This window comes from Salvelinus fontinalis, chromosome 25, assembly GCF_029448725.1.
Source record: "Salvelinus fontinalis isolate EN_2023a chromosome 25, ASM2944872v1, whole genome shotgun sequence".
NCBI lineage: Eukaryota > Metazoa > Chordata > Actinopteri > Salmoniformes > Salmonidae > Salvelinus > Salvelinus fontinalis.
Window position 1 is genome coordinate 37,177,473 of NC_074689.1, and position 25,000 is coordinate 37,202,472.

General features: G+C 48.8%; 1 protein-coding gene across 1 annotated transcript in view; it reads left to right on the forward strand.

The window, feature by feature from the left end:
- Nucleotides 1–25,000, forward strand: part of LOC129823252 (nuclear receptor coactivator 2-like) — a gene marked incomplete in the record, with an annotated part of 177,467 nt that overhangs the window by 112,601 nt on the left and 39,866 nt on the right. The window contains 1 exon segment of the mRNA XM_055882158.1: nucleotides 20,655–20,832. Coding sequence (XP_055738133.1) covers nucleotides 20,655–20,832 — 178 coding nt within the window.

The window sequence follows — 25,000 nt, forward strand, 5'->3', positions numbered from 1 at the left end:
AATACCACTATTGTCCTATTGCCCTCTGGAATGTCAGAATAGAATGTTGGAATGTCAGGACAGGATGTTGGAATGTCAGAATAGGATTTTGGAATGTCAGGACAGGATGTTGGAATGTCAGAACAGGATGTTGGAATGTCAGAACAGGATGTTGGAATGTCAGAACAGGATGTTGGAATGTCAGAACAGAATGTTGGAATGTCAGAACAGAATGTTGGAATGTCAGAAGAGGCTTTTGGAATGTCAGAACAGGATGTTGGAATGTCAGAAGAGGATTTTGGAATGTCAGAACAGAATGTTGGAATGTCAGAACAGAATGTTGGAATGTCAGAAGAGGCTTTTGGAATGTTATAACAGGATGTTTCAATGTCAGAAGAGGATGCTGGAATATCAGGACAGGATGTTGGAATGTCAGAACAGGATTTTGGAATGTCAGAAGAGAATGTTGGAATGTCAGAAGAGGCTTTTGGAATGTCAGGATAGGATGTTGGAATGTCAGAAGAGGATGTTGGAATGTCAGGACAGGATGTTGGAATGTCAGAACAGAATGTTGGAATGTCAGAACAGAATGTTGGAATGTCAGAACAGAATGTTGGAATGTCAGAAGAGGCTTTTGGAATGTCAGGACAGGATGTTGGAATGTCAGAAGAGGATGTTGGAATGTCAGAAGAGGATGTTGGAATGTCAGAACAGAATGTTGGAATGTCAGAACAGAATGTTGGAATGTCAGAAGATGTTTTTGGAATGTCAGAACAGGATGTTGGAATGTCAGAAGAGGATTTTGGAATGTCAGAACAGAATGTTGGAATGTCAGAAGAGGCTTTTGGAATGTCAGAACAGGATGTTTGAATGTCAGAAGAGGATGCTGGAATGTCAGAAGAGAATGTTGGAATGTCAGAAGAGGCTTTTGGAATGTCAGGACAGGATGTTGGAATGTCAGAAGAGGATGCTGGAATGTCAGAAGAGGATGCTGGAATGTCAGGACAGGATGTTGGAATGTCAGGACAGGATGTTGGAATGTCAGGACAGGATGTTGGAATGTCAGAACAGAATGTTGGAATGTCAAAAGAGGCTTTTGGAATGTCAGAACAGGATGTTGGAATGTCAGGACAGGATGTTGGAATGTCAGGACAGGATGTTGGAATGTCAGGACAGGATGTTGGAATGTCAGAACAGAATGTTGGAATGTCAGAAGAGGATGCTGGAATGTCAGGACAGGATGTTGGAATGTCAGAACAGGATGTTGGAATGTCAGAAGAGGATGCTTGAATGTCAGGACAGGATGTTGGAATGTCAGAACAGAATGTTGGAATGTCAGAACAGAATGTTGGAATGTCAGGACAGGATGTTGGAATGTCAGAAAAGGATGCTTGAATGTCAGGATGCTGGAATGTTGTTTAATCTAGAGGAGCAAAGCAGCTGAAAGAGAAGGGAGGGTGTAATGAAGTGGATCCACCCTAGAAACTAGGGCCAGGTTGATACCCGTATCGTGATACCTGTTAGTATCGTGGCAAGGAAACAACTAGAAACTAGGGCCAGGTTGATACCCGTATCGTGATACCTGTTAGTATCGTGGCAAGGAAACAACTAGAAACTAGGGCCAGGTTGATACCCGTATCGTGATACCCGTATCGTGATACCTGTTAGTATCGTGGCAAGGAAACAACTAGAAACTAGGGCCAGGTTGATACCCGTATCGTGATACCTGTTAGTATCGTGGCAAGGAAACAACTAGAAACTAGGGCCAGGTTGATACCCGTATCGTGATACCTGTTAGTATCGTGGCAAGGAAACAACTAGAAACTAGGGCCAGGTTGATACCCGTATCGTGATACCTGTTAGTATCGTGGCAAGGACACAACCTGAAACTAGGGCCAGGTTGATACCCGTATCGTGATACCTGTTAGTATCGTGGCAAGGAAACAACTAGAAACTAGGGCCAGGTTGATACCCGTATCGTGATACCTGTTAGTATCGTGGCAAGGAAACAACTAGAAACTAGGCAGGTTGATACCCGTATCGTGATACCTGTTAGTATGTGGCAAGGAAACAACTAGAAACTAGGGCCAGGTTGATACCCCGTATCGTGATACCTGTTAGTATCGTGGCAGGAAACAACTAGAAACTAGGGCAGGTTGATACCCGTATCGTGATACCTGTTAGTATCGTGGCAAGGAAACAACTAGAAACTAGGGCCAGGTTGATACCCGTATCGTGATACCTGTTAGTATCGTGGCAAGGAAACAACTAGAAACTAGGGCCAGGTTGATACCCGTATCGTGATACCTGTTAGTATCGTGGCAAGGAAACAACTAGAAACTAGGGCCAGGTTGATACCCGTATCGTGATACCTGTTAGTATCGTGGCAAGGAAACAACTAGAAACTAGGGCCAGGTTGATACCCGTATCGTGATACCTGTTAGTATCGTGGCAAGGAAACAAAACACAAGTCGGATTTAGGAAAACAGCCCTAATGTTGGAAACAAACATCATCATGGTGTCATCAGACTCACATTTTATTTTACAAACTAAAGCACACAATATATATTACATACAGAAGGTTATCAGGACCAAAGAGTTAGGTCTGCTTCACAATATATATTACATACAGGAGGTTATCAGGACCAAAGAGTTAGGTCTGCTTCACAATATATATTACATACAGGAGGTTATCAGGACCAAAGAGTTAGGTCTGCTTCACAATATATATTACATACAGGAGGTTATCAGGACCAAGGAGTTAGGTCTGCTTCACAATATATATTACATACAGGAGGTTATCAGGACCAAAGAGTTAGGTCTGCTTCACAATATATATTACATACAGGAGGTTATCAGGACCAAAGAGTTAGGTCTGCTTCACAATATATATTACATACAGGAGGTTATCAGGACCAAAGAGTTAGGTCTGCTTCGGGCTTTCATTTTAGCCATGGAACAAATATTGCAATACTGGTATCATCCCGGCCCTACTAAAAAAACAGAAGGAATGGTGTAGGGTGTAGGGTGAAGGGTAGTACTGTGGATTCACCCTAAAAAAAAACTGTGTTTTCTCTCTCTCTCAAAGTAAACTCATCCAGCTTTTAATTACCACAGTAAAAAGAGAGGTGGAAATTCCTGCTTTCACTATTGGATCATGAGGAGAGCACTATTGGATCATGAGGAGAGCACTATTGGATCATGAGGAGAGCACTATTGGATCATGAGGAGAGCACTATAGGATCATGAGGAGAGCACTATTGGATCATGAGGAGAGCACTATTGGATCATGAGGAGAGCACTATAGATCATGAGGAGAGCATATAGGATCTGAGGAGAGCACTATAGGATCATGAGGAGAGCACTATTGGATCATGAGGAGAGCACTATTGGATCATGAGGAGAGCACTATTGGATCATGAGGAGAGCACTATTGGATCATGAGGAGAGCACTATAGGATCATGAGGAGAGCACTATTGGATCATGAGGAGAGCACTATAGGATCATGAGGAGAGCACTATTGGATCATGAGGAGAGCACTATAGGATCATGAGGAGAGCACTATTGGATCATGAGGAGAGCACTATTGGATCATGAGGAGAGCACTATTGGATCATGAGGAGAGCACTATTGGATCATGAGGAGAGCACTATAGGATCATGAGGAGAGCACTATTGGATCATGAGGAGAGCACTATTGAAGTAGTGTTGGGTAACGGCAATTTAACGGCGGGCAAAATATCCTCTTGAACTAAAACCCGTTTCTTTGTCAGAGGAGTATTGGTGGTACCAGGAAGTGTTCAAGTGTTTCCCTGTTCGTTGCGTCGGGATGCTTGCCGTCTATGAAGTACCTGCACACACACGGTTACGGCTACGGGGTGACGGATGGTGGCAGAAGGCCGTCTATGAAGTACCTCACACGGTTACGGCTACGGGGTGACGGATGGTGGCAGAAGGCCGTCTATGAAGTACCTCACACGGTTACGGCTACGGGGTGACGGATGGTGGCAGAAGGCCGTCTATGAAGTACCTCACACGGTTACGGCTACGGGGTGACGGATGGTGGCAGAAGGCCGTCTATGAAGTACCTCACACGGTTACGGCTACGGGGTGACGGATGGTGGCAGAAGGCCGTCTATGAAGTACCTCACACGGTTACGGCTACGGGGTGACGGATGGTGGCAGAAGGCCGTCTATGAAGTACCTCACACGGTTACGGCTACGGGGTGACGGATGGTGGCAGAAGGCCGTCTTACATCAACCGACACATAACGTCATATCTACACATGCAATACTGTCTCAGGGTTTACAAGAAACCAAGCAATATTTTGTATTTATTTATTTCACCTTTATTTAACCAGGTTAGGCCAGTTGAGAATAAGTTCTCATTTACAACTGCGACCTGGCCAAGATGAAGCAAAGAAGTGCGACACAAACAACAACACAGAGTTACACATGGAGTAAACAAACATACAGTCAATAATACAGTATAATAAGTCTATATACAGTGTGTGCAAATGAGATAAGATAATGGTGGTAGGCCATGCTGGCAAAGTAATTACAATATAGCAATTAAACATTGCAATGGGAGATGTGCAGAAGATGAATGTGCAAGTACAACCGTTAACGGCCAGACTACAGCTCTCCATTCGTCCAATGCCAAATGAAACAGCCCTCCATTCGTCCAATGCCAAATGAAACAGCCCTCCATTCGTCCAATGCCAAATGAAACAGCCCTCCATTCATCCAATGCCAAATGAAACAGCCCTCCATTCGTCCAATGCCAAATGAAACAGCCCTCCATTCGTCCAATGCCAAATGAAACAGCCCAGTTGACAACAAACGTTTCCACAACTTTAGAGAACGTTCCCTTAAGAGTTTAGTTCGATCATTTAGCTACGGTTTTCATAGAAATGTTTGCCAGAGACCGTTCCCATAATGTCAAACAGAACTTACCCAGAACGTGGTAATAATGTTCGAGACACGTTTCATGAATATTCCAGTTCTCTGTGGTTTAGGAGAATATTCCTTCAACGTCCCACCAAGCGTACTCAGTACGTGGTTACAACGTTCTCAGAAGATATCATAGTCATGTTCTAGACATGAGAACATTGAACGTTTCTCTATCCTCTCTCTCTCTCTCTCTCTCTCTCTCTCTCTCTCTCTCTCTCTCTCTCTCTCTCTCTCTCTCTCTCTCTCTCTCTCTCTCTCTCTCTCTCTCTCTCTCTCTCTCTCTCTCTCTCTCTCTCTCTCTCCTCTCTCTCTCTCTCTCTCTCTCTCTCTCCTCTCTCTCTCTCTCTCTCTCTCTCTCTCTCTCTCTCTCTCTCTCTCTCTCTCTCTCTCTATTCAAATTCAAATTCAAGCTGCTTTATTGGCATGAAAAACATTGTGTCAATATTGCCAAAGCAACAATGTATACAATATACATTGTAATACAATTAAAACAATGACAAATAATAATATAGAATGGCAGTAAATAATAATACAAAATTAAATATAAAAATAGTAACAATAAAATGGTAACAGTCAATAGTCGAATGTAATGTATGGTGTAATGCACCACTACCACCACCACCATCATTAAACTGCTATCATTACCATTACTACCCATACCATTACTATTTGGAATGATAAACAACAATAATAATAGTAATAACAATAATAGTAATAATAAGTAAGTTACTGCTTACTATGCAGATGTTATTATTCAGTGTCTCTCAGGCTATGGCAGGCAAATACATATTTGGCTACAAGAGGAGCCATTGCTCCTTCGCCCGTGAGTATTTTTAGTTTTTCCTCTGGGTTTAATAAGTTAAAATTTTGAATAAATGTAGTCATTTCTGTCAATAATGAATCTCTTGGTGAGGAATATTTATCACAGTAAAGGAGAAAGTCCATCTCTGTTTCTACCTCCCCTGTCGTGCAGTGACCACATACACGCTCCTCTTTGGGTAGCCATGTCTTTTTATGTCTGCCGGTTTCTATTGCCAATCGGTGGTCACTCAGCCTGTACTTGGTAAGGATCTGTCTCTGCTTCGTATCTCTGACAGAGTAGAGATATTCAGCCAATTCATATTCTTTGTTTAGGGTCAGATAGCAATTTAGTCGGCTTTGGGATTTTGTTTCGTTTTTCCAATGTTGTAAATATGAGTCCTTTGATTGGTTCATGATTTTGTTTATTGGAATTCTTTCTTTTGAAGCAGTGCTGGTGTCAGCTTGGTTGGTTAGGTCCAATACCAGCTGACTGAGAGGGCTCGTTTCTGGGCTCAGTTCTTGGGTTTGAAGTGCTTTAAATTGCAGACTCGAATTTGGACTGGAATTTAGATGTAGCCAAAATTTTAATGATCTTTTCTGTATTTTCATTATTACTGGAAAGCGGCCCAATTCTGCCCTACATGCATTAGTTGGTGTATTTCTCTGGACTTGTAGGATTTTCCGACAGAATTCTGCATGTAGGGTTTCAATTGGATGTTTGTCCCACATTTTAAAGTCCAGTTTATTGAGTGGCCCCCAAAGGCCCCCAAACCTCACTTCCGTAAAGAGCTATTGGTAGGATTACACTGTCAAATATTTTGGTCCAAATTCTAATTGGGATGTTGATTTTGAATAATTTCATTTTTATTGCATACAATGCTCTGCGGGCTTTTTCTTTGAGTGCATTCACTGCCCTATTAAAGTTTCCCGATGCAGATATGGTCAGACCAAGGTAGGTGTAATTTTTTGTGTGTTCAATGATGGTGTTGTTCAGGGTGAATTTATATTTGTGTTTCTGACATCTGTTTTGTTTTTGGAAAATCATGATTTTAGTTTTTGGGAAATTTACTGCCAGGGCCCAATTATGGCAATATTGCTCTAGAATATTAATGTTCTGTTGAAGACCTTCTTTGGTTGGTGATAGAAGTACCAAGTCATCAGCATATAGCAGGTATTTCACCTCTGTGTCAAATAGTGTGAGTCCTGGGGCTGGAGAATTGTCCAACATGTCTGCTAATTCATTGATATAAATGTTGAAAAGATTTGGACTCAAACTACAGCCTTGTCTCACACCTCGACATTGTGAAAAGAATTCTGTTCTTTGGTTTTTGATTTTTATTGCACACTTGTTTTCTGTGTACATACATTTTATTAAGTCATACACCTTACCACCAAGCCCACTTTGTAGAATTTTGTAGAATAGCCCTTCGTGCCAAATAGAATCAAATGCTTTTTATCTTCTCTCTCTCTCTCTCTCTCTCTCTCTCTTTCTCTTTCTCTTTCTCTGTCTCTGTCTCTCTCTCTATCCTCTCTCTCTCTATCCTCTCTCTCTATCTTCTCTCTCTCTCTATCCTCTCTCTCTGTCTCTCTCTCGCTCTCTCTCCCTCTATCCTCTCTCTCTCTCCCTCTATCCTCTCTCGCTCTCTCCCTATATCCTCTCTCGTTCTTCCTCGATCATCTCTCTCCCCCGCTATCATTTCTCTCTCCCCCGCTATCATTTCTCTCTCCCCCACTATCATCTCTCTCTCCCCCGCTATCATCTCTCTCTCCCTCCATCCTCTCTCGCTCTCTCCTTCTATCCTCTCTCTCTCGCTCTCTCCCTCCATCCTCTCTCGCTCTCTCCTTCTATCCTCTCTCTCTCGCTCTCTCCCTCTATCCTCTCTCGCTCTTCCTCGCTCTTCTCTCTCTCCCCCGCTATCATCTAAATAGCTAAATATGTGTATGTAACTAATAAATACAATTTGATTTGAGGGATGAATTATTGATGAATGCAAAACTAAATGAGAAATCAGAGAGGAGAGGGACTACAGTAGTGGACTGGCTGAAGATCAGAGAGGGACTATAGTAGTGGACTGGCTGAAGCTCAGAGAGGAGAGAGACTACAGTAGTGGACTGGCTGAAGATCAGAGAGAGACTACAGTAGTGGACTGGCTGAAGATCAGAGAGACTACAGTAGTGGACTGGCTGAAGATCAGAGAGAGACTACAGTAGTGGACTGGCTGAAGATCAGAGAGAGACTACAGTAGTGGACTGGCTGAAGATCAGAGAGAGACTACAGTAGTGGACTGGCTGAAGATCAGAGAGGGACTACAGTAGTGGACTGGCTGAAGATCAGAGACAGACTACAGTAGTGGACTGGCTGAAGATCAGAGAGAGACTACAGTAGTGGACTGGCTGAAGATCAGAGAGGGACTACAGTAGTGGACTGGCTGAAGATCAGAGAGAGACTACAGTAGTGGACTGGCTGAATGTCAGAGAGAGACTACAGTAGTGGACTGGCTGAAGATCAGAGAGGAACTACAGTAGTGGACTGGCTGAAAATCAGAAAGGGACTACAGTAGTGGACTGGCTGAAGATCAGAGAGAGACTACAGTAGTGGACTGGCTGAAGGTCAGAGAGGAGAGAGACTACAGTAGTGGACTGGCTGAAGATCAGAGAGAGACTACAGTAGTGGACTGGCTGAAGATCAGAGAGAGACTACAGTAGTGGACTGGCTGAAGATCAGAGAGGGACTACAGTAGTGGACTGGCTGAAGATCAGAGAGAGACTACAGTAGTGGACTGGCTGAAGATCAGAGAGAGACTACAGTAGTGGACTGGCTGAAGATCAGAGAGGAGAGAGACTACAGTAGTGGACTGGCTGAAGATCAGAGAGAGACTACAGTAGTGGACTGGCTGAAGATCAGAGAGAGACTACAGTAGTGGACTGGCTGAAGATCAGAGAGGGACTACAGTAGTGGACTGGCTGAAGATCAGAGAGAGACTACAGTAGTGGACTGGCTGAAGATCAGAGAGAGACTACAGTAGTGGACTGGCTGAAGATCAGAGAGGAGAGAGACTACAGTAGTGGACTGGCTGAAGATCAGAGAGAGACTACAGTAGTGGACTGGCTGAAGATCAGAGAGGGACTACAGTAGTGGACTGGCTGAAGATCAGAGAGAGACTACAGTAGTGGACTGGCTGAAGATCAGAGACGGACTACAGTAGTGGACTGGCTGAAGATCAGAGAGAGACTACAGTAGTGGACTGGCTGAAGAACAGAGAGAGACTACAGTAGTGGACTGGCTGAAGATCAGAGAGAGACTACAGTAGTGGACTGGCTGAAGATCAGAGACGGACTACAGTAGTGGACTGGCTGAAGATCAGAGAGGGACTACAGTAGTGGACTGGCTGAAGATCAGAGAGGGACTACAGTAGTGGACTGGCTGAAGATCAGAGAGAGACTACAGTAGTGGACTGGCTGAATGTCAGAGAGAGACTACAGTAGTGGACTGGCTGAAGATCAGAGAGAGACTACAGTAGTGGACTGGCTGAAGATCAGAGAGAGACTACAGTAGTGGACTGGCTGAAGAACAGAGAGGGACTACAGTAGTGGACTGGCTGAAGAACAGAGAGAGACTACAGTAGTGGACTGGCTGAAGAACAGAGATAGACTACAGTAGTGGACTGGCTGAAGATCAGAGAGAGACTACAGTAGTGGACTGGCTGAAGATCAGAGAGGGACTACAGTAGTGGACTGGCTGAAGATCAGAGAGAGACTACAGTAGTGGACTGGCTGAAGATCAGAGAGGGACTACAGTAGTGGACTGGCTGAAAATCAGAGAGGAGACTACAGTAGTGGACTGGCTGAAGATCAGAGAGGGACTACAGTAGTGGACTGGCTGAAGATCAGAGAGATACTACAGTAGTGGACTGGCTGAAGATCAGAGAGAGACTACAGTAGTGGACTGGCTGAAGAACAGAGAGAGACTACAGTAGCGGACTGGCTGAAGATCAGAGATAGACTACAGTAGTGGACTGGCTGAAGAACAGAGAGAGACTATAGTAGTGGACTGGCTGAAGATCAGAGAGAGACTACAGTAGTGGACTGGCTGAAGATCAGAGAGGGACTACAGTAGTGGACTGGCTGAAGATCAGAGAGAGACTATAGTAGTGGACTGGCTGAAGATCAGAGAGACTACAGTAGTGGACTGGCTGAAGGTGAGAGAGAGACTACAGTAGTGGACTGGCTGAAGATCAGAGAGAGACTACAGTAGTGGACTGGCTGAAGATCAGAGAGAGACTACAGTAGTGGACTGGCTGAAGATCAGAGAGGGACTACAGTAGTGGACTGGCTGAAGGTAGGCTTTGCCTCCCCTCTCCATATGAGACAGGATAGAGTTTGTCCAGCTAATCAACTTCTTTTCACCTCTCCTGGAATCCGGAGCTGGGCTTTAGCCAGGGACATACAGGTGCTCTGTGGGAAAGAAGACTTAATCAGCGTCCACTACTGATGACCTCACTACTGCCACCTGCTGTCACTGTTCTTATCATCTGAACAGAGATGCATTTCTTAATGTGGTCAAGTAAATGTGTTCTGAATAGTGGGTTAGGAGAAGTTAACCAATGTATGGTTGGCAGCTGGTCAAATGAGTAAGCTGATTTGTGTGATATGTAGCCATCTAGAAAAGGCCTCGTCTGAACTACGTAGGAGGTTGAGAGAATCACAGAGAACCGACCACTGATCTGATGTTGGCCTGTTTTTCTCAGAAGGAAGGAAGGGGAGGGATGATGGGTAATTCTTCTTCTGTTTACTTCTTCTTCTTCTCTCTCTCTCTCTCGGTTCCCCTTTCTACTCGGATGCTCAGAGATCTTCTGTCTGGTGTTGTTGTTGCAAAATACTTTGTTGTCAATCATTTACAGTTCGTGGATGAAAAGCATGAATGTTAGATTCATGTGCATCACAAATGGCACCCTATTCCCTAGATAGAATAAGGGCCTTTTGAGACATTCAATAGATGAGCAATCCAGAGAGAGATTACAGTGAACTCATCTAACCGATGGAGTCTTCCAATGAGAGGGAGAGGAGAGGCAGGTGGAGGAGAGGGAGATGGGTGGGTGGGAGGAGAGGGAAGGGAGGACAGAAAGCAAGTGATTGGGTTTCTGAGAGGAGGATAGAGGGGCAGATGGATAAGGAAAGGAGATGGATGTAGAGGTGCAGAGGAGGAAAGACGAGAGGAGGAAAGACGAGAGGAGGAAAGACGAGAGGAGGAAAGACGAGAGGAGAGAAAGACGTGAGGAGAGAAAGACGTGAGGAGAGAAAGACGTGAGGAGAGAAAGACGTGAGGAGAGAAAGACGTGAGGAGAGAAAGACGTGAGGAGGAAAGACGAGAGGGGGAAAGACGAGAGGAGAGAAAAGGGGGATGATCAGAGCGCTGTATAGAGAGAGCATGACATCATCCCTGACCTCATTAAGGTCCTCTCTTCCTGCCATATCTTCCTGTAGTCCAGCACCGTTTACTCACTTCCTGTGTGTGTGTGACATTGTCAGGGCAGCACAACCTCTTTATGTGATCAGTGAAGGGCTTTTCTCTCCATTCACTGTGGGCCGGTCCCCTTCTCCTTTCTCTGTGGGCCGGTCCCCTTCTCCTTTCTCTGTGGGCCGGTCCCCTTCTCCTTTCACTGTGGGCCGGTCCCCTTCTCCTTTCTCTGTGGGCCGGTCCCCTTCTCCTTTCTCTGTGGGCCGGTCCCCTCTCCTTTGACTGTGGGCCGGTCCCCTCTCCTTTGACTGTGGGCCGGTCCCCTCTCCTTTGACTGTGGGCCGGTCCCCTCTCCTTTCACTGTGGGCCGGTCCCCTCTCCTTTCACTGTGGGCCGGTCCCCTCTCCTTTCTCTGTGGGCCGGTCCCCTCTCCTTTCTCTGTGGGCCGGTCCCCTCTCCTTTCACTGTGGGCCGGTCCTCTCTCCTTTCACTGTGGGCCGGTCCCCTCTCCTTTCTCTGTGGGCCGGTCCCCTCTCCTTTCACTGTGGGCCGGTCCCCTCTCCTTTCACTGTGGGCCGGTCCCCTCTCCTTTCTCTGTGGGCCGGTCCCCTCTCCTTTCACTGTGGGCCGGTCCCCCTCTCCTTTCACTGTGGGCCGGTCCCCTCTCCTTTGACTGTGGGCCGGTCCCCTCTCCGGTAACTAGCTCCTCTCTCCTTCTAGTCCTGTCCGGTAAGAGATGGAGAGAGAAAGCGAGGGGAAGAGATGGAGAGAGAGAGCGAGGGGAAGAGATGGAGAGAGAGAGCGAGGGGAAGAGATGGAGAGAGAGAGCGAGGGGAAGAGATGGAGAGAGAGAGCGAGGGGAAGAGATGGAGAGAGAGAGAGCGAGGGGAAGAGATGGAGAGAGAGAGCGAGGGGAAGAGATGGAGAGAGAGCGAGGGGAAGAGATAGAGAGAGCGAGGGGAAGAGATAGAGAGAGCGAGGGGAAGAGATAGAGAGAGCGAGGGGAAGAGATAGAGAGAGCGAGGGGAAGAGATAGAGAGAGCGAGGGGAAGAGATAGAGAGAGCGAGGGGAAGAGATAGAGAGAGCGAGGGGAAGAGATAGAGAGAGCGAGGGGAAGAGATAGAGAGAGCGAGGGGAAGAGATAGAGAGAGCGAGGGGAAGAGATAGAGAGAGCGAGGGGAAGAGATAGAGAGAGCGAGGGGAAGAGATAGAGAGAGCGAGGGGAAGAGATAGAGAGAGCGAGGGGAAGAGATAGAGAGAGCGAGGGGAAGAGATAGAGAGAGCGAGGGGAAGAGATGGAGAGAGAGAGCGAGGGGAAGAGATGGAGAGAGAGAGCGAGGGGAAGAGATGGAGAGAGAGAGAGAGAGAGAGCAAGGGGGAGAGATGGAGAGAGAGAGAGCGAGGAGAAGAGATGGAAGAGAGAGCGAGGGGAATAGATGGAGAGAGAGAGTGAGGTCGAAGAGATGGAGAGAGAGAGAGCGAGGGGAAGAGATGGAGAGAGAGAGAGAGAGCGAGGGGAAGAGATGGAGAGAGAGAGAGAGCGAGGGGAAGAGATGGAGAGAGAGAGCGAGGGGAAGAGATGGAGAGAGAGAGAGCGATGGGAAGAGATGGAGAGAGAGAGAGCGATGGGAAGAGATGGAGAGAGAGAGAGAGAGCGAGGGGAAGAGATGGAGAGAGAGAGAGAGCGAGGGGAAGAGATGGAGAGAGAGAGAGAGGGGAAGAGATGGAAGAGAGAGCGAGGGGAAGAGATGGAGAGAGAGAGTGAGGTCGAAGAGATGGAGAGAGAGAGAGCGAGGGGAAGAGATGGAGAGAGAGAGAGCGAGGGGAAGAGATGGAGAGAGAGCGAGGGGAAGAGATGGAGAGAGAGAGAGCGAGGGGAAGAGATGGAGAGAGAGAGAGCGAGGGGAAGAGATGGAGAGAGAGAGAGCGAGGGGAAGAGATGGAGAGAGAGAGAGCGAGGGGAAGAGATGGAGAGAGAGAGAGCGAGGGGAAGAGATGGAGAGAGAGAGAGCGAGGGGAAGAGATGGAGAGAGAGAGCGAGGGGAAGAGATGGAGAGAGAGAGAGCGAGGGGAAGAGATGGAGAGAGAGAGAGCGAGGGGAAGAGATGGAGAGAGAGAGAGCGAGGGGAAGAGATGGAGAGAGAGAGAGGGGAAGAGATGGAGAGAGAGAGAGCGAGGGGAAGAGATGGAGAGAGAGAGAGCGAGGGGAAGAGATGGAGAGAGAGAGAGCGAGGGGAAGAGATAGAGAGAGCGAGGGGAAGAGATGGAGAGAGAGAGCGAGGGGAAGAGATGGAGAGAGAGAGCGAGGGGAAGAGATGGAGAGAGAGAGAGAGAGAGAGCAAGGGGGAGAGATGGAGAGAGAGAGAGCGAGGAGAAGAGATGGAAGAGAGAGCGAGGGGAATAGATGGAGAGAGAGAGTGAGGTCGAAGAGATGGAGAGAGAGAGAGCGAGGGGAAGAGATGGAGAGAGAGAGAGAGAGCGAGGGGTAGAGATGGAGAGAGAGAGAGAGCGAGGGGAAGAGATGGAGAGAGAGAGCGAGGGGAAGAGATGGAGAGAGAGAGAGCGATGGGAAGAGATGGAGAGAGAGAGAGCAAGGGGAAGAGATGGAGAGAGAGAGAGAGAGCGAGGGGAAGAGATGGAGAGAGAGAGAGAGCGAGGGGAAGAGATGGAGAGAGAGAGAGAGGGGAAGAGATGGAAGAGAGAGCGAGGGGAAGAGATGGAGAGAGAGAGTGAGGTCGAAGAGATGGAGAGAGAGAGAGCGAGGGGAAGAGATGGAGAGAGAGAGAGCGAGGGGAAGAGATGGAGAGAGAGCGAGGGGAAGAGATGGAGAGAGAGCGAGGGGAAGAGATGGAGAGAGAGAGAGCGAGGGGAAGAGATGGAGAGAGAGAGAGCGAGGGGAAGAGATGGAGAGAGAGAGAGCGAGGGGAAGAGATGGAGAGAGAGAGAGCGAGGGGAAGAGATGGAGAGAGAGAGAGCGAGGGGAAGAGATGGAGAGAGAGAGAGCGAGGGGAAGAGATGGAGAGAGAGAGAGCGAGGGGAAGAGATGGAGAGAGAGAGCGAGGGGAAGAGATGGAGAGAGAGAGAGCGAGGGGAAGAGATGGAGAGAGAGAGAGCGAGGGGAAGAGATGGAGAGAGAGAGAGGGGAAGAGATGGAGAGAGAGAGAGGGGAAGAGATGGAGAGAGAGAGAGCGAGGGGAAGAGATGGAGAGAGAGAGAGGGGAAGAGATGGAGAGAGAGAGAGCGAGGGGAAGAGATGGAGAGAGAGAGAGCGAGGGGAAGAGATGGAGAGAGAGAGCGAGGGGAAGAGATGGAGAGAGCGAGGGGAAGAGATGGAGAGAGAGAGAGCGAGGGGAAGAGATGGAGAGAGAGAGAGCGAGGGGAAGAGATGGAGAGAGAGAGCGAGGGGAAGAGATGGAGAGAGAGAGAGCGAGGGGAACAGATGGAGAGAGAGAGAGCGAGGGGAAGAGATGGAGAGAGAGAGAGCGAGGGGAAGAGATGGAGAGAGAGAGAGCGAGGGGAAGAGATGGAGAGAGAGAGAGCGAGGGGAAGAGATGGAGAGAGAGAGAGCGAGGGGAAGAGATGGAGAGAGAGAGCGAGGGGAAGAGATGGAGAGAGAGAGAGAGAGCGAGAGGAAGAGATGGAGAGAGAGAGCGAGGGGAACAGATGGAGAGAGAGAGAGCGAGGGGAAGAGATGGAGAGAGCGAGGGGAAGAGATGGAGAGAGAGAGAGCGAGGGGAAGAGATGGAGAGAGAGAGAGCGAGGGGAAGAGATGGAGAGAGAGAGAGCGAGGGGAAGAGATGGAGAGAGAGAGCGAGGGGAAGAGATGGAGAGAGAGAGAGAGCGAGGGGAAGAGATGGAGAGAGAGAGCGAGGGGAAGAGATGGAGAGAGAGAGCGAGGGGAAGAGATGGAGAGAGAGAGCGAGGGGAAGAGATGGAGAGAGAGAGCGAGGGGAAGAGATGGAGAGAGAGAGCGAGAGGAAGAGATGGAGAGAGAGAGCGAGGGGAAGAGATGGAGAGAGAGAGAGAGAGCGAGAGGAGAGAGATGGAGAGAGAGAGCGAGGGGAAGAGATGGAGAGAGAGAGAGCGAGGGGAAGAGATGGAGAGAGAGAGCGAGGGGAGAGATGGAGAGAGAGAGAGCGAGGGGAAGAGATGGAGAGAGAGAGAGCGAGGGGAAGAGATGGAGAGAGAGAGAGCGAGGGGAAGAGATGGAGAGAGAGAGAGCGAGGGGAAGAGATGGAGAGAGAGAGAGCGAGGGGAAGAGATGGAGAGAGAGAGAGCGAGGGGAGAGATGGAGAGAGAGAGCGAGGGGAAGAGATGGAGAGAGAGAGAGCGAGGGGAGAGATGGAGAGAGAGAGAGCGAGGGGAGAGATGGAGAGAGAGAGAGGGGAAGAGATGGAGAGAGAGAGAGGGGAAGAGATGGAGAGAGAGAGAGCGAGGGGAAGAGATGGAGAGAGAGAGCGAGGGGAAGAGATGGAGAGAGAGAGAGCGATGGGAAGAGATGGAGAGAGAGAGAGCGAGGGGAAGAGATGGAGAGAGAGAGAGAGAGCGAGGGGAAGAGATGGAGAGAGAGAGAGAGCGAGGGGAAGAGATGGAGAGAGAGAGAGAGGGGAAGAGATGGAGAGAGAGAGCGAGGGGAAGAGATGGAGAGAGAGAGTGAGGTCGAAGAGATGGAGAGAGAGAGAGCGAGGGGAAGAGATGGAGAGAGAGAGAGCGAGGGGAAGAGATGGAGAGAGAGAGAGCGAGGGGAAGAGATGGAGAGAGAGAGAGCGAGGGGAAGAGATGGAGAGAGAGAGAGCGAGGGGAAGAGATGGAGAGAGAGAGAGCGAGGGGAGAGATGGAGAGAGAGAGAGCGAGGGGAAGAGATGGAGAGAGAGAGAGCGAGGGGAAGAGATGGAGAGAGAGAGAGCGAGGGGAGAGATGGAGAGAGAGAGAGCGAGGGGAAGAGATGGAGAGAGAGAGCGAGGGGAAGAGATGGAGAGAGAGAGAGCGAGGGGAAGAGATGGAGAGAGAGAGAGGGGAGAGATGGAGAGAGAGAGAGCGAGGGGAAGAGATGGAGAGAGAGAGAGCGAGGGGAAGAGATGGAGAGAGAGAGAGGGGAAGAGATGGAGAGAGAGAGAGCGAGGGGAAGAGATGGAGAGAGAGAGAGGGGAAGAGATGGAGAGAGAGAGAGGGGAAGAGATGGAGAGAGAGAGAGCGAGGGGAAGAGATGGAGAGAGAGAGAGCGAGGGGAAGAGATGGAGAGAGCGAGGGGAAGAGATGGAGAGAGAGAGAGCGAGGGGAAGAGATGGAGAGAGAGAGCGAGGGGAAGAGATGGAGAGAGAGAGAGCGAGGGGAAGAGATGGAGAGAGAGAGAGAGAGGGTAAAGATGGAGAGAGAGAGAGCGAGGGGAAGAGATGGAGAGAGAGAGAGCGAGGGGAAGAGATGGAGAGAGAGAGAGCGAGGGGAAGAGATGGAGAGAGAGAGAGCGAGGGGAAGAGATGGAGAGAGAGAGAGCGAGGGGAAGAGATGGAGAGAGAGAGAGCGAGGGGAAGAGATGGAGAGAGAGAGAGCGAGGGGAAGAGATGGAGAGAGAGAGCGAGGGGAAGAGATGGAGAGAGAGAGAGAGAGCGAGAGGAAGAGATGGAGAGAGAGAGCGAGGGGAAAGATGGAGAGAGAGAGAGCGAGGGAAGAGATGGAGAGAGCGAGGGGAAGAGATGGAGAGAGAGAGAGCGAGGGGAAGAGATGGAGAGAGAGAGAGCGAGGGGAAGAGATGGAGAGAGAGAGAGCGAGGGGAAGAGATGGAGAGAGAGAGCGAGGGGAAGAGATGGAGAGAGAGAGAGAGCGAGGGGAAGAGATGGAGAGAGAGAGCGAGGGGAAGAGATGGAGAGAGAGAGCGAGGGGAAGAGATGGAGAGAGAGAGCGAGGGGAAGAAATGGAGAGAGAGAGCGAGAGGAAGAGATGGAGAGAGAGAGCGAGGGGAAGAGATGGAGAGAGAGAGAGAGAGCGAGAGGAAGAGATGGAGAGAGAGAGCGAGGGGAACAGATGGAGAGAGAGAGAGCGAGGGGAAGAGATGGAGAGAGAGAGCGAGGGGAAGAGATGGAGAGAGAGAGAGCGAGGGGAAGAGATGGAGAGAGAGAGAGCGAGGGGAAGAGATGGAGAGAGAGAGAGCGAGGGGAAGAGATGGAGAGAGAGAGAGCGAGGGGAAGAGATGGAGAGAGAGAGAGCGAGGGGAAGAGATGGAGAGAGAGAGGGGAAGAGATGGAGAGAGAGAGAGGGGAAGAGATGGAGAGAGAGAGAGCGAGGGGAAGAGATGGAGAGAGAGAGAGCGAGGGGAAGAGATGGAGAGAGAGAGGGGAAGAGATGGAGAGAGAGAGAGGGGAAGAGATGGAGAGAGAGAGAGCGAGGGGAAGAGATGGAGAGAGAGAGAGCGAGGGGAAGAGATGGAGAGAGAGAGCGAGGGGAAGAGATGGAGAGAGAGAGAGCGAGGGGAAGAGATGGAGAGAGAGAGAGCGAGGGGAAGAGATGGAGAGAGAGAGAGGGGAAGAGATGGAGAGAGAGAGAGGGGAAGAGATGGAGAGAGAGAGAGCGAGGGGAAGAGATGGAGAGAGAGAGAGGGGAAGAGATGGAGAGAGAGAGAGGGGAAGAGATGGAGAGAGAGAGAGCGAGGGGAAGAGATGGAGAGAGAGAGAGCGAGGGGAAGAGATGGAGAGAGCGAGGGGAAGAGATGGAGAGAGAGAGAGCGAGGGGAAGAGATGGAGAGAGAGAGCGAGGGGAAGAGATGGAGAGAGAGAGAGCGAGGGGAAGAGATGGAGAGAGAGAGCGAGGGGAAGAGATGGAGAGAGAGAGAGCGAGGGGAACAGATGGAGAGAGAGAGAGCGAGGGGAACAGATGGAGAGAGAGAGAGCGAGGGGAAGAGATGGAGAGAGAGAGAGCGAGGGGAAGAGATGGAGAGAGAGAGAGCGAGGGGAAGAGATGGAGAGAGAGAGAGCGAGGGGAAGAGATGGAGAGAGCGAGGGGAAGAGATGGAGAGAGAGAGAGCGAGGGGAAGAGATGGAGAGAGAGAGAGCGAGGGGAAGAGATGGAGAGAGAGAGCGAGGGGAAGAGATGGAGAGAGAGAGAGAGCGAGGGGAAGAGATGGAGAGAGAGAGCGAGGGGAAGAGATGGAGAGAGAGAGCGAGGGGAAGAGATGGAGAGAGAGAGCGAGGGGAAGAGATGGAGAGAGAGAGCGAGGGGAAGAAATGGAGAGAGAGAGCGAGAGGAAGAGATGGAGAGAGAGAGCGAGGGGAAGAGATGGAGAGAGAGAGAGAGCGAGAGGAAGAGATGGAGAGAGAGAGCGAGGGGAACAGATGGAGAGAGAGAGAGCGAGGGGAAGAGATGGAGAGAGAGAGCGAGGGGAAGAGATGGAGAGAGAGGGGAAACTAAGTGGGGGGAGGGTGAGAATTTCTAAAGCAGGTGAATGTTGCTCTCTGAGTAGAGCTGTAACAGAGCCGTCTAGTGTGCTGCGCCTCCTGTTGATTCTCAGACACTACAACTTATTTACTTTCTCTTAGGTCTCTCCTCGCCCTACAATAGTGGGTAGAGTAACCCAAGTCAGTGTTTTAAAGGTGTGTGTGTGTATAAATGCAACAATTTCAACGATTTTGCTGAGTTACAGTTCATAGAAGTCAGTCAATTGAAATAAATGAATGGATATGTGTTTTGGTGTGGATGTGTGTTTTGGTGTGGATGTGTGTTTTGGTGTGGATGTGTGTTTTGGTGTGGATGTGTGTTTTGGTGTGGATGTGTGTTTTGGTGTGGATGTGTGTTTTGGTGTGGATGTGTGTTTTGGTGTGGATGTGTGTTTTGGTGTGGATGTGTGTTTTGCTCTCTACCTACAGTAGACTACCCTCACTGTTATGGGGACGTGGGACGTGCAGGCTCGTAGTAATTGAATAGGTTTGAAGCAAGCTGGGACATGCAGGCTCGTACTAATTGAATTGGTTCGAAGCTAGCTGGGACGTGCAGGCTCGTAGTAATTGAATAGGTTTGAAGCTAGCTGGGACGTGCAGGCTCGTAGTAATTGAATAGGTTTGAAGCTAGCTGGGACGTGCAGGCTCGTAGTAATTGAATAGGTTCGATGCTAGCTGGGACGTGCAGGCTCGTAGTAATTGAATAGGTTTGAAGCTAGCTGGGACGTGCAGGCTCGTAGTAATTGAATAGGTTCGAAGCTAGCTGGGACGTGCAGGCTCGTAGTAATTGAATAGGTTTGAAGCTAGCTGGGACGTGCAGGCTCGTAGTAATTGTATTTGTAGTAATAGGTTCTAAGCTATGAATTAAGGGTAATATAGTCTTATGTTGATCTGACCTGGACAAACTCTAACAACAGTATTACACAGTAAGCAGTAAGCTTGAATATGCCACACACACACACACACTATCACAGTATTCTCATAGCTGTATTTCCACTGTGCCAGCTTGGCGGAGCGACAGAAATGTCAAGCGAGAGAAATTCCCTATTTATTTATTACTATACCATCCCGTTGCTAATGGGCCTGTATGTGCTTTACACATCATCATAATATCCATCAAGGAGGAAGACAAGGGGCCCCTCTAACCTCTCTGTCTGTTGTCCTCTCTAATATCCTCTCTGTCTGTCACTTTAAAGATGGAGCTTTCTGCTGCCTGGCTTTTAATTAGCCTGATGTGTCTTCTAACACACCTCCCTCTGCTGAATTCCTTTAATGGAAACATTGTTATGATACTATGTGATGTTGAAATTCCTGTGTGTGTGTGTGGTGTGTGTGTGTGTGTGTGTGTGCGTGTGTGTGTGTGTGTGTGTGCGTGTGCGTGTGCGTGTGTGTGGTCCCGTATGACACTTGTAATGCCAGGGTTGTGGGTTCAATTCCCCTGGAGAACCAGTAAGAACAAATATTAAAATGTATGGACTCACTACTGTAGTGGCTCTGGATCAGTGAGTCTGTTAAATGACTCCCTACTGTAAGTGGTTCTGGATCAGAGAGTCTGCTAAATGACTCACTACTGTAGTGGTTCTGGATCAGAGAGTCTGCTAAATGACTCCCTACTGTAGTGTCTCTGGATAAGAGAGTCTGCTAAATGACTCCCTACTGTAAGTGGTTCTGGATCAGAGAGTCTGCTAAATGACTCACTACTGTAGTGGTTCTGGATCAGAGAGTCTGCTAAATGACTCACTACAAGTGGTTCTGGATCAGAGAGTCTGCTAAATGACTCACTGCGGTAGTGTCTCTGGATAAGAGAGTCTGTTAAATGACTCACTACTGTAGTATCTCTGGATAAGAGAGTCTGTTAAATGACTCCCTACTGTAGTATCTCTGGATAAGAGAGTCTGCTAAATGACTCCCTACTGTAGTATCTCTGGATCAGAGAGTCTGTTAAATGACTCCCTACTGTAAGTGGTTCTGGATCAGAGAGTCTGCTAAATGAATCACATGTATGTGTTCTCCTACCCCCCTATCTCTCCTGTAGTCTTCAGAGCTGGATGAAATCCTAGATGAGCTGCAGGGTGTCCAGCCCTCCTCCCTGGACAAACAGACCATCATCAACGACATACTGCACATCACCCAGGAAACCAGCCCTGGCAACCCCAACGCCATGGCAACACAGCAGCAGCAGAGGGGCATGCAGCGAGGCATGGGGCCAGGCAGTGAGTGTCTCTCTCTCTCTCACACACACACACACACACACACACACACACACACACACACACACACACACATACCCACACACACATCTGGCACACAAGACATACAACTCATGCATGCACGTGCACACAGACACACAAGCACACATATTGTACACACACACACACACACAGACACACACACACACACACACACACACACTACAGTACACGTACATGCACCGTCCACACTCCCTCCCAGACATACACACTAAAACCTGCCCTCATAAACAGCTGTTCAATGTATGTCAGTAGATCAGCGTCTTGGTGTGTCAATCATTATGTTACGGTGTAGACCATGTTACGGTGTAGACCATGTTACCGTGGAGACCATGTTACGGTGTAGACCATGTTACCGTGTAGACCATGGTACCGTGTAGACCATATTACGGTGTAGACCATGTTACCGTGTAGAACGGTGTAGACCATGTTACGGTGTAGACCATGTTACGGTGTAGACCATGTTACCGTGTAGACCATGTTACCGTGTAGACCATGTTACCGTGTAGACCATGGTACGGTGTAGACCATGTTACGGTGTAGACCATGTTACAGTGACCATGTTACCGTGTAGACCATGTTACGTGTAGACCATGTTACCGTGTAGACCATGTTACGTGTAGACCATGTTACCGTGTAGACCATGTTACGGTGTAGACCATGTTACGGTATAGACCATGTCACCGTGTAGACCATGTCACCGTGTAGACCATGTTACGGTGTAGACCATGTTACCGGGTAGACCATGTTACGGTGTAGACCATGTCACCGTGTAGACCATGTCACCGTGTAGACCATGTTACGGTGTAGACCATGTCACCGTGTAGACCATGTCACGGTGTAGACCATGTTACCGTGTAGAACGGTGTAGACCATGTTACGGTGTAGACCATGTTACGGTGTAGACCATGTTACGGTGTAGACCATGTTACGGTGTAGACCATGTTACAGTAACCATGTTACCGTGTAGACCATGTTACCGTGTAGACCATGTTACCGTGTAGACCATGTTACCGGGTAGACCATGTTACGGTGTAGACCATGTCACCGTGTAGACCATGTCACCGTGTAGACCATGTTACGGTGTAGACCATGTCACCGTGTAGACCATGTCACGGTGTAGACCATGTTACCGTGTAGAACGGTGTAGACCATGTTACGGTGTAGACCATGTTACGGTGTAGACCATGTTACGGTGTAGACCATGTTACGGTGTAGACCATGTTACCGTGTAGAACGGTGTAGACCATGTTACGGTGTAGACCATGTTACGGTGTAGACCATGTTACCGTGTAGACCATGTTACCGTGTAGACCATGTTACGGTGTAGACCATGTTACCGTGTAGACCATGTTACGTGTAGACCATGTTACGTGTAGACCATGTTACGTGTAGACCATGTTACGGTGTAGACCATGTTACGGTATAGACCATGTTACGGTATAGACCATGTTACGGTATAGACCATGTTACGGTGTAGACCATGTTACGGTGTAGACCATGTTACGGTGTAGACCATGTTACGGTGTAGACCAAGTTACGGTGTAGACCATGTTACCGTGGAGACCATGTTACGGTGTAGACCATGTTACCGTGTAGACCATGGTACCGTGTAGACCATATTACGGTGTAGACCATATTACGGTGTAGACCATGTTACGGTGTAGACCATGTTACCGTGTAGAACGGTGTAGACCATGTTACGGTGTAGACCATGTTACGGTGTAGACCATGTTACCGTGTAGACCATGTTACCGTGTAGACCATGGTACGGTGTAGACCATGTTACGGTGTAGACCATGTTACAGTGACCATGTTACGTGTAGACCATGTTACCGTGTAGACCATGTTACGTGTAGACCATGTTACCGTGTAGACCATGTTACGGTGTAGACCATGTTACGGTATAGACCATGTTACGGTGTAGACCATGTTACAGTAACCATGTTACCGTGTAGACCATGTTACCGTGTAGACCATGTTACCGTGTAGACCATGTTACCGGGTAGACCATGTTACGGTGTAGACCATGTCACCGTGTAGACCATGTCACCGTGTAGACCATGTTACGGTGTAGACCATGTCACCGTGTAGACCATGTCACGGTGTAGACCATGTTACCGTGTAGAACGGTGTAGACCATGTTACGGTGTAGACCATGTTACGGTGTAGACCATGTTACGGTGTAGACCATGTTACCGTGTAGAACGGTGTAGACCATGTTACGGTGTAGACCATGTTACGGTGTAGACCATGTTACCGTGTAGACCATGTTACCGTGTAGACCATGTTACCGTGTAGACCATGGTACGGTGTAGACCATGTTACGGTGTAGACCATGTTACCGTGTAGACCATGTTACGTGTAGACCATGTTACGTGTAGACCATGTTACGGTGTAGACCATGTTACGGTGTAGACCATGTTACGGTATAGACCATGTTACGGTGTAGACCATGTTACGGTGTAGACCATGTTACGGTGTAGACCATGTTACGGTGTAGACCAAGTTACGGTGTAGACCAAGTTACGGTGTAGACCATGTTACCGTGTAGACCATGTTACCGTGTAGACCATGTTACCGTGTAGACCATGTTGCCGGGTAGACCATGTTACCGGGTAGACCATGTTACCGGGTAGACCATGTTACCGGGTAGACCATGTCACCGGGTAGACCATGTCACCGTGTAGACCATGTTACCGTGTAGACCATGTTACCGTGTAGACCATGTTACCGTGTAGTCCATGTTACGGTGTAGACCATGTTACCGGGTAGACCATGTTACCGTGGAGACCATGTTACCGTGGAGACCATGTTACCGTGTAGACCATGGTACCGTGTAGACCATGGTACCGTGTAGACCATGGTACCGTGTAGACCATGGTACCGTGTAGACCATATTACGGTGTAGACCATGTTACCGTGTAGAACGGTGTAGACCATGTTACGGTGTAGACCATGTTACGGTGTAGACCATGTTACCGTGTAGACCATGTTACCGTGTAGACCATGGTACGGTGTAGACCATGTTACCGTGTAGACCATGTTACCGTGTAGACCATGTTACCGTGTAGACCATGTTACGTGTAGACCATGGTACGGTGTAGACCATGTTACGGTGTAGACCATGTTACGTGTAGACCATGTTACGGTGTAGACCTGGTTACGGTGTAGACCATGTTACCGTATAGACCATGTTACCGTGTAGACCATGTTACCGTGTAGACCATGTTACCGTGTAGACCATGTTACCGTGTAGACCATGGTACGGTGTAGACCATGTTACGGTGTAGACCATGTTACGGTAACCATGTTACCGTGTAGACCATGTTACGTGTAGACCATGTTACCGGGTAGACCATGTTACCGTGGAGACCATGTTACGGTGTAGACCATGTCACCGTGTAGACCATGTTACGTGTAGACCATGTTACGTGTAGACCATGTTACGGTGTAGACCATGTTACGGTGTAGACCATGTTACGGTATAGACCATGTTACGGTATAGACCATGTTACGGTGTAGACCATGTTACGGTGTAGACCATGTTACGGTGTAGACCATGTTACGGTGTAGACCATGTTACGGTGTAGACCAAGTTACGGTGTAGACCATGTTACCGTGTAGACCATGTTACCGTGTAGACCATGTTGCCGGGTAGACCATGTTACCGGGTAGACCATGTTACCGGGTAGACCATGTTACCGGGTAGACCATGTCACCGGGTAGACCATGTCACCGTGTAGACCATGTTACCGTGTAGACCATGTTACCGTGTAGACCATGTTACCGTGTAGACCATGGTACGGTGTAGACCATGGTACGGTGTAGACCATGGTACGGTGTAGACCATGTTACCGTGTAGACCATGTTACCGTGTAGACCATGGTACGGTGTAGACCATGTTACGGTGTAGACCATGTTACAGTAACCATGTTACCGTGTAGACCACGTTACCGTGTAGACCACGTTACGGTGTAGACCACGTTACGGTGTAGACCACGTTACGGTGTAGACCACGTTACCGTGTAGACCACGTTACCGTGTAGACCACGGTACCGTGTAGACCACTTTACCCTGTAGACCACGTTACCGTGTAGACCACGTTACCGTGTAGACCACGTTACCGTGT